Below are 16,085 nucleotides of genomic sequence, written 5' to 3'. Positions count from 1 at the left end.
ATGTTGTACTTCCGTTCAATTTACGTATTACTTATAGTCTAGGGCGGAGGTCGTGTGACCGGCACCAATGCAGTTTTGAAGAAGACTATACTGTTGGATCCAAACCCAGTATCAGGATGTTTTGGAAGACTTAAGATGGTTGTCGTCGCAACTTTAGTATTTTAACACGAACGAAAAATATTTACCGAGCCATTGGGTTGACCTTGTTACTGATCATAAGACATTCAGTGTCAGCCAGTGTTAGCCCATATTTCAGAAGGTTTCCCACTCTGAATTTCATCAATCAGAATCATCGCCAGGGTCGACGTCCATAGGAGCACTACTCTTGTAGTCAGCCATTGCTTCCCTGTACCGTTTAGTATCAGCCTTGGCCATTGACTCATAAGGTTCCTTCTCTTCAGCTGCTCAACAAAAGTCACAAACCAATGTAAGAAATCAGTTGCTCTTTCTAAGCAAAGTGAAATGAAGATTAGGTCCCCACAATAAAGCCAGCACAACCCAACAAAATCAGAAACTTCAAACTGTTTGCGTCAGGATTTAGTTACGTTAAAGTACACATTGAAACCCCTCCAAAGAAAAGGCCAGCCTAGTTGACCTAATATGCCCAACTAATTCAAACTGAAAATTTGAACTTAGAAGTCATTCAGGATTGTGTAAAATTGCACCAATCTTAAAACCACAAAACATAAGAAATTCAACCCTGACCCAACCTTAATATGTCCGCATCAAGGTTTTTTTCATTTTTCCCTAGAAAGGTATCGTGTTGGATTTTTGGAATAAAAAAAAATAACAACTTGGAATTTAGCAAAATCAAACTAAGTAATTCTATAAATAGTAATTTGTTGGACAAGCAATTGATGTATCTAGAGGCAGCACCATGAACATTGCACAAGTATCGAGTAAGAAATAAAAATGGCAAAAAGAGTTGGGAGTTTCCTAAGCAAAGCCTCACCAATCATTTTTTTCCATCTCTCACCAAGGGCCCTTCCAACATCTGTAAAAGACATTCCTGGATTGCCCTTCTTTAGATTCTGTAAAGGAGTATCAGTCAGTCATCTAAAACAAAACAGGAAAAAAAAAATAAGAACAGCTTGAGCAAAAACCATTTCATGAACAGTGGAAAATTAACACCTAGTAAATGAGTGAATTATGTGAAAAATTACATCATACTTGGTTAAAGTTACCGACAAAATAAACCAACAGAAAAAACTCCAACAAACTAATTCACTAGAAGTTAAAAGATTCACCTAGTAAATGCAACTTACATCTCTTTCAGCATTTGAGAAAAACATAAAACCAGACATTGCCCTTTTGGGGGCATTAGGATCCTTCTTTTTCTTTGGTTTTCTCTTTTTTGAACTTTCTTCATCAGCATCCCTGGTTTTCCCCTTGGCAGATGGTACCTTCACACCAGCAGCTTCTTTTTTTGACTCTTTGGTGGATGATTTCTAGATTAAATGAATAACGTATTGGTTTAGCAATCAAATAAAACTCAGTAGATTATATGACAAGTTCCTCAACGTCCACTTGATGTAAAGTGAAAAATGTAAACTTTGTTAACATAAGTATTGAAAAATAAAGCAACAATACCCCCTCAAACCTACTTTTTCTCCCCCACTTTCACTTGCATCAGACTCCTCATTCCCAGAATCATCTGTAGGAGACCCACTATCATCTTTTTCAGCCACAAAATCTTCATCCTACAAGCAAACTAAAACATAAGCAACCATCACAAGGTGAATTATGTACCCAACAAAAAGATATATGCAATGAAACTTGTAGCACCTCTTCATCACTTTCATCACCCGCAGCATTCTTTATCCGTTCAAGATGTGGATCTACAGCATCATCATCATCCTGAAGAGCAGTTGCAACTCCATTGGTTGTTTGAGCATCCGTGAGATTCAATATTTTCATACCCTTTGCCCTAGATGAACAAAAGTAAGAGTTAGGAATTGAGGAGATAGAAAACATAGCCATATATCTTAATGGAAGAAATGATTGAAGACATACTTAATAAACTCAATGAGGTGATTATATTCATTCCTTTGGATATTTCTGAAGAGATGTTCTTGATCATTTTTAAGCTTAACAAGGAGATCAAAATAGTGGGATGCCACACTTGAACCACCTGTACCATGCCGCTCAAATTCAACAAAATCAATCTGCATGAGATGAAAATTCAGATATAAGCCGCAGGCACAAGGAACAAAAGATCACCAAAGTAATGATTACAACCTATTCTCCCAAACAAAAACCTCTCTTTCTTTTTCCATTAAAAAAAAGATAAATATGAGGAAGAAAAGGAAAGTCAAACATTGAAGAGAATAAACATGGTTGGATTGGTGGAGCAAAGCATAAAAAAAAAAGGAAAATAAAAGCAACAATTTACTGCCAGCAAGTACAAAATGAAAAGAAAAAAATGTTGATGGAGAATTTTTGCCTACTACATCAGGTGAAGTACAAAATAGATTGAGAATAATAAACTAGATGTGTGGGGTAACTAAAACATCATTTAAAACAAATAAATGAAGCTACTTTCCAGATGCAATTTGACATAGCTCTATTAGATGATAAAAATGAGAACATAAAGGTTAAGATGACATGGACATATTCAATGGTGCCAAATAGATTCTATAATTAGAAGCACTAGAATCGATTAGAATGGAATGTGGAAAGGATAGAGGAGAACAAAGAAATTTTTTAATTAATTTAATAAAAGTTGATTAATCTATTATTACTGAAAGAACCTTTGAATAAAACACAATAGAGGATTTAATCCACGTAATCAACTTCAAGTTGTTGAGATAAACACAGTTTGATTATGATGATGACATCAGTTAAACAAAAAAGCAATATTTACCTCATCATGAAGAATGAGTGTCGGAGGTTTTGGGAGAAAGAAGAATCCTTTTTCAAGTGGATAAAGTAATCCATCTTCAGCTTTAAGTGATGATTTAACAGCATATCCATCCTGACAACTTCGGAAAGAGCCTGGCCTGGTCACCTTGGCTCCAGATAGACCACGCAAGACCTTGGTGAAAACCTCATGAATTAATCCCTGAAGATATGGGGTCAGATAAAGAGTTTAGCAAGTTCTGAAAGTTAACAAAAGAAGAAATAATAAGTGCATTGGAACATTACCCTATAATATGATACATTATACAGTATGTAACTTCACAAAAGGAAACAGGTACCACTTAGTTAAAAAAGAAAGGAGGGGAACTAGAATTAGAATACACCAGTTCTACAGTTGCATCATGCACTGGAAGAAAAAACAACAACAACATGAGTACTACACACATGTTTACCTACTAAAATTAACCAAAAAAAAATTGAGCCTACACTGCTGGCTTATTAGTAAAAATAAAAGAAAAAAATAAACATACCATCAAAAGAGTGTTAAGAAAAAGGGAGTCACCTTGTACGAAGATTCTAACTTGTCCTTGTATCTGGTTGTCAAAAGTTCCTCAGATAAGGCCAGGTCTCTATCCACTACATTATCTGCTTCAAACTTTTTAAGAAGAAACAAACACATCAGTAAATTAGATTAAAAATGATGTTGGTGACGAATCACAATTATGATAAGATGATGCAAATACCTGAATGACTATATGTGGGTACAACGTTTGCCCTTTCCTGATTGGTGGATCAAGGGTAATTATAACAAAGGTATGTTGGTTGGACTGCAAAGAGAGAGAGAGAAAAGACAACTAAAATTATGTTCAGAAATTGAAACTTTGATTTTCTTTCTTTTGTCTAACAGGAGACACCATGAAATTGAATCAAAAACACATTAAGATGGTAAAAGAAACACCACCTTTGGTAACAGGAAAAGTCTGACTACACTGCTATATTGGATTTTAAAATCATTCGCCAGTCCCTGAAGCCGCAAGAATGAGAAATGGAGTTCCACACTGTATCTCCCTCTGGAACACACACATTGCACCAAAATTTATATAAGAGTATGATAAGATCAATAACGAATCTACAGACCAAATGAAAGCACTAGCAGAAAACCTACAGCCATGCTAGGTGATTTCCCAGCTAGTTCTATACCTGGGGGTGAGGATTGCAATTCCCTCAAATGTGACAACAGCTTCTTCAGATGAACCAACATCAGTCAGTGACACAATCTTGTCTAGGAAAACCTAAATCAAAATGTAATCTTTCAATTAGTACAACAATAACAATAAGAAGACAGGAAATCACAAAAACACTAACAATAAGAGGACAGGAAATCACAAAAACACAAACAAATTTTACCTGAGCCGGAGGGCGGTTTTCATCACCACTAAACTGTGTATTTGATGTAGGAATATGAAAACTTATATCCATCAGAGAATCTTTCTGAATATCAAAAGAAACTAATAATCATAATCATTAGATTTCAAGAAACAAAGTTCATACAGCATTGTCAAAACAAATTAGACAAACTTGAGCTTGCAACAATAGCTGCAGAATATACTATTATCATCAACAAGTTCAAGAATGAAACTTTCTTTAAAAATCATAAACTTTCTGCAAGTATAGATTATCACCTCTGTTGCTCCAGTAGTATCATCCACATGGAACTCCATATAGACATCAGTTTTTCCTTGAAGCTGGGTTTGTGCAACATCTGCTAGAGATACCTCAAATGCTTGCTTTGAACCAACTAAAAACGTAAGCATGTTTCCTGAGATGAAACAAAAGCCGATTTTTCATAGGAACTAATGAACCACTAAGTAAATATGAGAACTTTTTGCATGCAAAAGACCATCAGAATAATTGAGAAAGGTTGACAACAGCAAGTGTAAAACAAGCAAAGTTGATCTGCTTAACAAGGTAACATTATTGAACAGCCACTACATCCAAAAACAACTAACAATAAACAAGTATAGAAGAAAAGGGAAATTAAGTGAGAATCTTAAAAATGTGATGTCTAAAAGAAGAAAGGATGTGGAGATCAACCAGTCACCTGCATTACAATTGAGACCTCTAATGCTTGGACTCTGCTTATTGCCTTAATATCCACATCAGCTACCAACATTCAGAAAGTGACACTCCAAGTGGATGCTTGATGTTTCTATTGATCATGTGGCAAAAGCATTTAGAAAGTCATGTTGGACACTTGGATCCACACCATACTCGTACTTATCCAAGTAACATACATTGAGTCAGACAAAAATAGACCTCTAATGCTTGGACTCTGCTTATTGCCTTAATATCCACATTAGCTACTAACATTCAGAAAGTGACACTGCAAGTGGATGCTTGATGTTTCTATTGATCATGTGGCAAAAGCATTTAGAAATAGTCATGTTGGACACTTGGATCCATACCATACTCGTACTTGTCCAAGTAACACATTGAGTCAGACAAAGATGGCATGAAAAAATTTTACATACGGAACCCTTATATATGTTGGAGGACAGTGAACTGCATGATAAGTGAAGTAGCTAATGGGTCTCTAAACTTTGGAAAGAACTCCATCGTACCCTCCACAAAAAAGGTTCCCATTACAGGAGGGAGAGAGAAAGAGGGAAGGATCGGTTGCTGGAAGTACAAGTGTGCCAAAAAAAGGGTTTCATATTATAGTGAAGCATAATGACCCAGACTAGTGGAATAATTAAGGGACAAAAAGAAGGGAACAAACCATTTATATCAATTTCTCCCCAATTATGGCCGCTGGTGGAGAGTTGCTTCTCCTCTGCTGCTACACCAATGTTCTTCTGTATATAATTCGTCAAGTTGCTGACGTCCTGAAGGGAATGACAAGACAGAAATTAATTATCAGGAGGACATTTAATACATTAGAACTTCTTAATAAAGGGTTCTAAAATGGTTCACTGCAAAAGCAAGAAAAAATTTACAACTAATTCCATTTTTCAACTTTCTTCTCACCTATTAAGGAAAATATGATCCAGTTAAGTATAAAGAATGTTTTCAGGAAAATAAAATAAATGACAAAAATACCAGTGCACATGTTGCTACAACTCCTCATATAGTTATATATATGTGCTCTAATCTGTAATCTAAATTTCCATTCTCACTTAAGCAATGTAGTGACGTATGGTTACAACTTCCATATTGAAAGCACTTTGACCACTAACACGCAAAAGTTCAAAGAGTATTGCTTCCACAACTCATGAAGTAGGGACTTGAACCTCTAAACACCAAGGCTTGGCCCAATATTTGGTGCACTTAACTGATGTAACCATTGCTAGTTCATTTGAATATCAGGAAACTTGCATTAACTCATTGTCATCTCATCAAACAATTTGGAAAAGGATTAGACTTTATGACCAGCTTAGTTTTGATCACATTCTTATGCCTTCGAGAGCAGAAACTGACTACTAATTTTCAGTGTGAAAACCAAGACCAGATGATCAAGTTCACTGAAGCACAAAAAAGAAAAGAAAAATTGACTCATTTGAAGATTTGAAGAAACAGACAAGTAAAAATAAGTTAAATTAAAAAGGAATAAGCCTGCCATATGTTCATGGATGGCAAACTTCTCATCTAAGGAGACAACTAAACCTGTTCCCGAAATCCAATGAACTTGTAAAACAATCCATCTTTAAGTCTAACGCCAAGTTGGTATGCCCTAGGAACTTTCATCCAAGTGACACGAGCAATATCTGCTTTCTCAATCTCTATGATCTTTCCACCACCTTGCTTTCTCCAAGCAATACCACCTGGATGTACTTTCAATTGCCCTGGATTCTGCAGTCAAGACATGCCAATGTGAAATGCATCAAAATAGCTGTTCAAAAATATGCCCGGCACCAAACTAAAACTTCATAGAAAACAAAATTTACAGCGAAATTGAAAGAAAAGAATAGCATGATTAGGTTTCACTGCAACAAAATAATATTTTCTAAGGAATCCTATTGGTCTTTGAGAATTTAATCTAACCTAGATATAAAATCCTTGCGAATATTAGCCTCTGCAAAAATCAATAAAGGGAGGTCCTAAGCCAAGGTTATGCTAGTACTTGAGAAAAATCCACCCATACCCAAGCAAATTATCAGGATAAGAGCAAGGAGCAGAGAAGGAACAATAACTCATAAATTCGCATACCAAATTTTTGCTAGATGTAAAAAAGCGTAAAAAGACAATCTGACCAAACAAATAACGCAAGTAACAAATCTCTCATTATCAAACACTCTTAGATCATATTCGCTCGCGCGCGCGCGCACACCCAAAAAACAAACTAGATTCTAACAGCACAACGTGAACGTTCACATTAATGTCGACCAAATTTCTTTACTTGTTTAGCAAATGAAACTCGGCTAGATAAACACTCGAAACTCCGACAAGAACCACACCAAAAATCGCAAGCAAAAAAGATTAAATTGAATATACATATATCGGGAAGTAGGGAAATTTGTTTATTACAGTTCCACCACGGCCTCCGAGGAGGATGTTCGGATAGAGTTGTCCATCAGTCATTGTTCACGCTATAGGAAAGAGACGCCAACGCGTGCTCGTTCTCCGAGTGAGCAAACGAGAAGGATAGGGCGACAAAACGGTAGATCGACCTCGCAAGCCCGTGTGCAATATAGCGACACGAAGAATATGATAATCGAATGGGGTCAACAAACAGGATCGAAGGGAAGGAGGTGGCGGTGGCAACACGGGATGGAAGAAGAGAGCGGAGGCGGCGAGGCAAAGATCGGACTGAATCTGGAAAGGCGGTAGAGTCGCCAACCGGTGGATCTGCGACTAGGGTTTGCTGAACTCGATGTTAGTTTTGCCTTGGACAAATTTCAACCGTAGGATCACAATTCTACGACGCGTGATCCTGCTTGACAAAACCATATTTTTTCACCATCACTACATTTTGGAGGCATATTATTGGGATAAGAAGAGGAAAGGGACAATGCAGCTGCCGCCAAAGCTAGCCCGTCGATCCATGATCACCGGCGGATTTTAATCCAGAGGGATAATTTTTTAAAATTTTTAATATCAGTATAAATCAGTTTTTACGGTCTAAAAAACTAAATTTTAAATTTAATGAACTAAAAATAAAATAAAATTTAAAATTTTTTATTTTAACACTTGGTTTTTCCTTTGAAACAACGACCTGAACTTATTTACGACTTAAAGTCAAGCATTATTTAAAAGGAAATTAAAGAAGCGAGAATTCAATAAAAAAAAAAAAAAAAAAAGGCGGAAGAGAGGCAAAAGGAGAGAGAGCACAATGAGCAAAAGAAAAATGGGAAAAAGAATAAAATAAGAGCATCCATAGTGATTAAAATTCATTATGAGTTCATTCGTTGTCATATCTGTGTCACATCAAAAGTTAAAAATTCTATATCTCTTTTCACTATCAAAAAATTTCTCAACAATTTTTTCATGGGTCCACACTTTTCATTATATATATTTCACTATCTCTTCTTCATATTTACATTTTATATAATTAAATTTTAATAAAATTTAAATTCATAAATTACTAACATAAGATAACTTTCATAATTAAAAAAATTACATAAATATCACAATACATATATCGCAATTAATAAATTTTTTTTTCACTGATTACAATTATAGTGTGTCCAGATATACTCAACTAAGTCGACTTGAAGTTGATGATGTAGCTGATTATCACGTAGCTCGTAATTTCTATGGATATATGCTTGGAATTCTTGAGTGGAGCCTTGAAATATTTGTGATTGAGAATCTCCTTCATCGTCCGACCAATTGACTACTGCATCTCCCTCATTCTCAATAATCATGTTGTGCAAAATAATACATGTATACATGATGTCCTTCAAATTATCTTTGTACCAAAATCGTCCTAGACCTTTTATCATTGCCCATCGTGATTGGAGTATCCCAAATGTCCTCTCGACATCCTTTCTCGCAGACCTCCTGTCGTTCCTCAAATATTTTTCTTTTGGGATCCTGGGGGCGTGGAAAGCTCTTGGCGAAAGTAGCTCATTCTGGATATATCCCATCGGTCGGGTAGTATCCTTTTGTATATTGTGTATTATTAATCGTGAAATTAACCTCGAGTGCATTCCCTTGTAAGGCGTCGTTGAATAACGGTGATTCATTAAGCACATTGATATCATTGCGTGACCCTGCAATCCCAAAAAAGGCATGTCGTATCCAGAAGTCCGAAGATGCAACGACTTCGAGCACAATTGTTGGGACGCCATGATCTTCTCGAGTAAACTGACCTTTCCAAGCGACGGGGCAAATTTTCCATTGCGAATGCATACAATCAAGGCTGTCCAACATGTCGGAAACCATGTCTCTGCTCGTGCATTTCAAGCAAGTGTTGGATATCGGCAGATTAGGTCTTCTTAAATATTGGGCCCCAACACTTCAATTACACATCGACAAAAGTTGAATAAACAATGGGTGGCGGTTGTTTCAGTAATCCGTAGATACTCATCGTAATGATCGGCTAGGGCTCCATAGTCGATTGACGAATAGTCTTTGTGCATTTCAAGTGGTGACAAACCTTTTTCCCCATTGCGTCGACCTTCCATTGAAAATATTGGAATGATTTTCACGACATCAACTATACGAAGGAATAACTCTTTTTCATTCGAAATCGGCGTCGAAATATGCCATCGGGATATACCGGATCACCGGAAAAGTAATCATTGAAAAGCAAGCATGTCCAATTTCACGATCCCGATTCAAATACCTTCTCCTCGTGTTCTACTGGAAGAACTTTGAGATCTTTGACGTCCGTTTGTCGCTGCTCGTATAGTTGGAGCATTCTTCGTTCATCTATATCCTCCGCATCTTCCGCGAATTCATTTCTCCGAATTCTGGAGCATAGATCGTCTGGATTTTGAGTCATTTGAAATAAATCAAGATATTTTTGTGGTTGAAAAATATAGAAATTGAGGAAAGAAATCGAAAGTAAAGATAACAAGGAGATGAATGAAAAATATGAAACCGATCATGTATTTATAAAAAAAAATAAATTAAAAAAAATTAATTATAACCGTTGAACAACGGCTAAAAATTAGCCGTTGCTCAACGGCATACAACGATTGTTCTCATTGAAATGAGAAGCATATTTTAATTACCAGGTTTTTTGTTTTTTTTTAATTATTAAAAAAAATTTTAAATAAATGAAAAGACGAAGAAGCGGCTCTACAGCGACAAAGCCGCTTCTTCGTTTTAATCAAAAAACCTCCCTCCACTATGGGAGGGAGGTTTTTCACCCAGTCCACTGTGGTTGCTCTAAGGAGAAAAAAAATAAAAGAGAGGGTAAAAATAAAATATGGGAGAGAGAAAATAAAATGCTCGACCTTTTTAATTAAATTTTTGTGGAAACGTCTATAAAGATTTAAAATTTATAATTTAATCTTTTTTAAATTATTTTCTTTTATGTATGAAATATTTCATGTAAAATTTCAGGGGATGATCATGCCCTCCTGCCTCAAGTCGCTACACCCTTGTCTATAATTGAGTGGACTCTTTTTTTCTTCACGAGCCTCACTTTTGTAGGGATTCGATTCATCTTGTTTACGATGATGCATTTTTTTTTATTTTTTCCTATCTAGATAATTATAATTATCTTTATTATAATTATTATCAAATTTATGTGTAAGGTACCCAATTGATTAGAGATGTCAGATTTATTACAATGAAATAAGGATTAAATCCCGACGGATGTATATCCTCAAGGAAAAACTTCTTCCACCCCTAGTGTTACAGGGGTAAATTTTTGCCTTCAAAAATACCCTACACAGTAATCAAGTTCCATACTTGACTCAGTCTACCAACAAATGCACAACCGAGATACAAAGAATCTCAATGTAAAGACACCACAAAAGCCACAATAAAGCCACAACAAACAACAAACAACACACACAAGTATAAAAAAACTCTCGACCTTTATTATCTCAATCACAAAGGAATACAAGTGGAATAATACAAAATCACTTACAAATCGCTCATGATTCGCCTATACAAATCCCTCACAATTTGCCCACAATTCTTCACCTGATGCGCCTATAAATTCCCCACGAATTTACACACTTTTGCACTCTCTGCACTCCTCCTTTGCTAATAACCCATCTTACATATTTATCATGCATATGCGGTGGTTATAATGGAGGTTACATGGTGGTTGCATCAACCACTTGTACCACGTGTACAAAATTAATTCAACTTGTCAAAATCGTTTTGTCCACATATCTTGGCTACATTGGCATCAAGTCAAATGGTAGCCTGCACACCTTGTACTTTGCCCCATCATCCTGCTTCACTTAGCCCATGCCAAGTGTCAGTCATTGCTTGTGTTTTATCCTATGGTTCTTGCTCTATTGGCTCATACCAAGTGTCAGTCTGCATGCCTTGTGCTTGAGCACGGTTCTACATCTTTGGCACCATGTCAAAGTCTGTTTGCACACCCAGTGTACGATACATGGCTCCGCTTCTTTGGCATCGCACTAAAATCTGTATGCACACCTTGTGCATGACCCAAGTTCTGCACCACGAACTTGGGTGAAACTGTCCTACTAATCCATCTGTATTGCATGTGTCCGCCACATGCCATGGTTCACTTTTCCTGCAAACCCGCTTGGCTAAGTACTTGGACCCAGCACATCCAATCATTGCACATGTTTGTCATAATCCAAGTCTTGCCTCTGCATGACTTGGGGTTAGATAGCCCTACATGCTGCCACACCTTTGTTACTGCTTGGCATGCCCTGCACACATGCCCTACTCGCATGATTGTCAACTCAGTTATGTGCATGACTTGGGTTTGGGCAGCACCCCACGCACTACCTTATCTGCTACTTTGGCGCGCCTTGTGCACAAGCCAAACCTAGAGCATTGCCAAGTCTTTCTTCTGTAAGACTTGGGCTTGGAAAGCCGCACGATGTCACTTCATTGCTTGACATGTCATGTACACATGCCAAGCTCGCTGGATTGCCAAGTCTCTATCATCTATATGACTTGGGCTTAGGCAACCCCACGTTCCCACTGCACTAAATGTTTGGCATGTCTTGCACACATGTTATGCCTCTTTGTTTGCCAAGTCTATCTCCTACAAACTTGGGCTTGGACAGTCCCACGTCATCGCTTCGCTTAGCATGCCTTGTGTGCATGTCACACCTCGAACATTTGCCAAGTCTATCTCCTACAAGGCTTGGGCTTGGACAACCTTCATGCATTGTCTAAATATTCACTGCTTAGCATGTCGCGTGCCTCGCACACATACCCAATAGGCTGGATCAAAGAAACAACGTCCAATCCTCGTATCTAGTCATGCTACCAAGTTAGGGGGCTAATAAAGCACCCCACTAAAATAATTCAACGCCTTCATCAAACGCTTCCGTATGCAAGCCTCCTTCTCCAGCACAGTTCCCATGACTTTGCTAGTAAACTCTTCATAAACCTACACGTTAAATTCATTTCCGTTAGCATCAATACCAACAATTGAAGTCAACAACTGTAAAGGACTAATAAGAAAAACAACTTCTTGTTCATGGCATTCATCATCCTCTTTTGATAAGAGAACATTCAACTTTTCTCGCTTGGGAGAATCCCTTGTCAAGTAAGGCTCATTGCATAGGAAACAACCTTGGCTTTTCAATTTGCTTCCTTGGGTTGCAAAATTATCCTTCTTGTCATTCCGTCAATTATCAGCCGAATCTTTCTTCTATTCCGCCTCCTTCTCTTTTAGATTCTTCATGAATTTGGAAGGTGATGAAACATCCCAACTCTCTTTGTTGGAATGAAAATTGGTCAAGGCATCAGCAGCAACAATAGCACTGAGAAAATTCCTCACATTCTGCCTTCGAAGTTTAATTTGTACCGACGATTGCAATCTGTACAGAAAGTTATATAATTTGTCCTCCTCGGACATGTTGGAGCCCTTCTATTTGAGACGTTTCAGCCCATCTCGTGTCATCTATAAGACATTGCTTGAAAGAAATTGTGCCTTTAATTCCCTCTTCAACTAAGCCAAAGTGTTAATTTTTTTCCCGACCAGCATTGGCATCATCCACCATGCGCATTCTCCACCATAACTTCGCATCACTACCTGTTGGTTGGTCCTAGGAAGATCATACCGGTTCTACTGTACAAAAATTTTGTACAAGTGTCGAACCTTTCCTAAACAACCTATTGTGTTCTTTAGAAATTAAATTAGGAATCGCAAACGGAACTTAATATTATTGATTTCAAATTTAACTTATCTGTTTTTAATGGTTTAGATTTGGATCGCAAACGATACTTAACATTATTGATTCAAATCCACATATGTTATAAATTCAATTAAATATTAATTTCCAAAATTGGCTTCCAGGACTGCATGGCGAGACACTAGTCCTTCTTGGGTATGAGATCATCCACCACCCCCTAGACAAAGCCTTTTAAAGAAATTTAATATTTAATTTCCTTATATAACTCTAAGTTTAGCCAAAAAGAACAATCGAATCATAAATTCGAAAAAAAAAACACAAACTCGAATCACAAATTCGAAACTTTAGAATTATATGCCTCTTGTGTTTGGAATTCATACAAAGAAAAACTGGCATAATGCAGAAAATAATTACTGGTTATACTTTTCTTTGTATGCAACGACCTCTTGATCTTCTGTCGTATTCCTCGTCTCCTCTTGGACGTCGTGTGGGCGACGAACCTCCAAGATGAACACCGCCCAAAAGCTCCTCCTCCTTCTCTAAATTTCGGCCACAACCACCACTAAGGAATAAAAGAGAGCAAGGGGAAAGGGAATGGGAAAGGGCCAACCACAAGAGAGAGCACAAACAAGAGAATAAGAATTGATACATCATGAGGTCTCTCCTCCCCTTCTTTTATAATACTTGCCCAAGGTAAATAAGGAAAGATTTTTTTACAAAAAATTAAAATTTTCCTATTGATTTTCTTTCCTCCTTTTATTTTTCTTTTCCTCCTCTTTTATTCTCTTAATGGTCGGCCCCTTGCTTGGACACCAAGCAAGGGTGACCGGCCCCTATAAAGAAGGAGATAAATATTTTGTAAAACTTTTATAAGCAAAGAAGGAATGCTATTATAAAAATTTATAAGCTCTCTTTTAATTTCTTAATGTGGATGTTTAAAGAAAGAAAGTTCTAAAAATTAAAACTAAGTTTTAAAATTTAAAACATCTCTTCTAAAATTTCCTTTTTTAACATTGTTACAAAAAAGGAAAATTTCAAATTTAAAATTATCTTTTTAAAAAACATGAGAATGATTAAAAAGGGAAATTTTTAAAACTTTTAAAATTTTCTTTTAAACCATGTGGCCTAATTCAAATAAGGAAAGTTTTATAATTTTAAAATCTCTCTTTTAAAAACTTGTAGATGTCTACAAAGAGAAAATTTTAAAAATTCAAAACACCCCTTTTAATTTGAATTATGTGGCTGACCCCCTTCTTGCTTGGGCACCAAGCAAGAGGCCGGCCCTCTTTGAGGAGGAAGTGGCCGACCCCATGGCTTGGTCACCAAGTCATGGGTCGGCCTCCTCTTGGACACCAATATGAGCTTTTCATGAGTGGATATGAGGCATTAATGAGGCTACGACAGGGACCTAGAGGAGAAATTGGTATTGGCCTCCCGACGAGCTCGAGTATCCCGTGTTCGCCCCGAACACACAACTCAAATTCATCAATAATAACTCATTCCACTAGAGAGTTATTATTGCACTACCGCACCAATCCCAAATTACATTATGGGTTTCTTCTTATCATGAGTGTGTTATTCTCCCCGTGTTTAAGATGTCAAATGTCTACTAATTAAATGAGTTACTGACAACTCTTTTTAATTAATATCTTAGTTCAAGAGTTGTCACGCCCCGGGGGGGAGGGGGGGTCTCTGTCCGAAGAAATTTCGACAGCACCTCCCCTGTACGGGTGACAATATGAAACATTACTACATACAAATATACATCAGCCACACTCGGCTGGAATATATACACAATAGAAATAATATAACCACGCAATTAATAACAACCCACATGACTGGAAACATGCACAGCGGAAGACACAAAATAATACGAACGTAAAACCAACAACGGCACTAAAAAAAAATGTCTGCAACCACCAGACTAGACTCCATGAACCATATCGAAGCATACAATACCAAGTTCACAAAACCAAAACATAAATAGCGTTGGAAACTAAAACCAGAAAAAGAACTATCCTCGAGTGTGACGTGGGACCGGCAGCCGAGACTCTCCATGCATCTATGACTCATCTACCTGTTACCTGGCGAAAGAAAACCATTTTACGGGGTGGCGAGTGTTGGAACTCAGCGGGTAAGGAAAGAGATAGTGCATGAACATAACATACAGATAGAAAGTGTCAAACGTATACAGTCTCATAAAAGAAATAGCAGATACTATAATATAACCAAAATAAACGCTCATACCTAAAACCATATCCTAGGCTAGGCATAGTAAGTCAGAACCGATACTAATCTGCTATCATACTGCTCATAACTTCAGTGAGAGGTAATAAACCAAGGATATATACCCCGACGCAGTATTCTCTGCGAGAGATGGATGTGCTGCGGTTGACCTGCGGGCTGATATGCGGCGAGATAGGCGAGCGAACGAGCGAGGGAGATCTCCGCAGTAAACGTAGTCGAGAGAGAGAGGTGCGGCGGGGAGATCGCAGCGAAAGACTTGCTTCGGCGAGAGAGGAGAGGCGAGCGCTAGGGTTTTTTTCTGGAGAGGTTAAGCGAGCTTCTGGTCAGCTTACTTCCTACCCACTTACTGCATTTGACGAGGCATCCAGCTGTCCTTCACCGCACGAAACCGCATGCAAAACACCGTAGGAGAGCTTCGTCATATATATATATATATATATATATATATATATATAAGCAGAAACAGGTATGCTACATGAAGCCAGCATGCTCAATATCATACATAAATAAGCAACAGTCAAAACATACAAACATGGTATCTAGCATCTGCTACTGATCATGGACAACAACAAGAGACTGTATGGATATAAAAACGAGTAATTCAAAGGTTTTGATTGGAAGTATCAAGCATAGGAAAAATTACGAGTGGAGTCAAGGTAAAGCAATTCTTATCCAAAATAGCTCATGCACTAAGTTCGAAGAACTAGAGAATCAAAGTAAGAAGTACCC

The 16,085-nt window shown here is 37.4% G+C and overlaps 1 protein-coding gene across 2 annotated transcripts; it reads right to left on the bottom strand.

Annotated features, from left to right (window-relative positions):
* Nucleotides 1-138: 138 nt before the first annotated feature.
* On the bottom strand, nt 139-7,725 carry LOC122000750 (FACT complex subunit SSRP1-like). Of its 2 annotated transcripts, XM_042555198.1 has the most exons (16): nt 7,384-7,723; nt 6,523-6,708; nt 5,639-5,744; nt 4,542-4,678; nt 4,267-4,350; nt 4,060-4,151; nt 3,821-3,929; nt 3,603-3,686; nt 3,422-3,514; nt 2,864-3,061; nt 2,014-2,165; nt 1,786-1,927; nt 1,605-1,700; nt 1,266-1,448; nt 953-1,031; nt 139-401 (listed from the first exon to the last, which is right to left on the bottom strand). In XM_042555198.1, exons 1-16 carry the CDS (start codon nt 7,435-7,437, stop codon nt 280-282), a joined length of 1,917 nt encoding a protein of 638 aa, XP_042411132.1. In that variant the 5' UTR covers nt 7,438-7,723; the 3' UTR covers nt 139-279. The 2 variants fall into 2 exon arrangements, with proteins under 2 accessions (XP_042411132.1, XP_042411133.1); XM_042555199.1 differs by lacking the exons at nt 139-401; nt 953-1,031 and having other exon boundaries at nt 1,339-1,448; nt 1,605-1,711; nt 7,384-7,725.
* Nucleotides 7,726-16,085: the final 8,360 nt, after the last annotated feature.

The sequence above is a fragment of the Zingiber officinale genome, chromosome 7A, assembly GCF_018446385.1.
Source record: "Zingiber officinale cultivar Zhangliang chromosome 7A, Zo_v1.1, whole genome shotgun sequence".
Lineage (NCBI taxonomy): Eukaryota > Viridiplantae > Streptophyta > Magnoliopsida > Zingiberales > Zingiberaceae > Zingiber > Zingiber officinale.
This window is presented reverse-complemented; position numbering and strand designations above follow the sequence as displayed.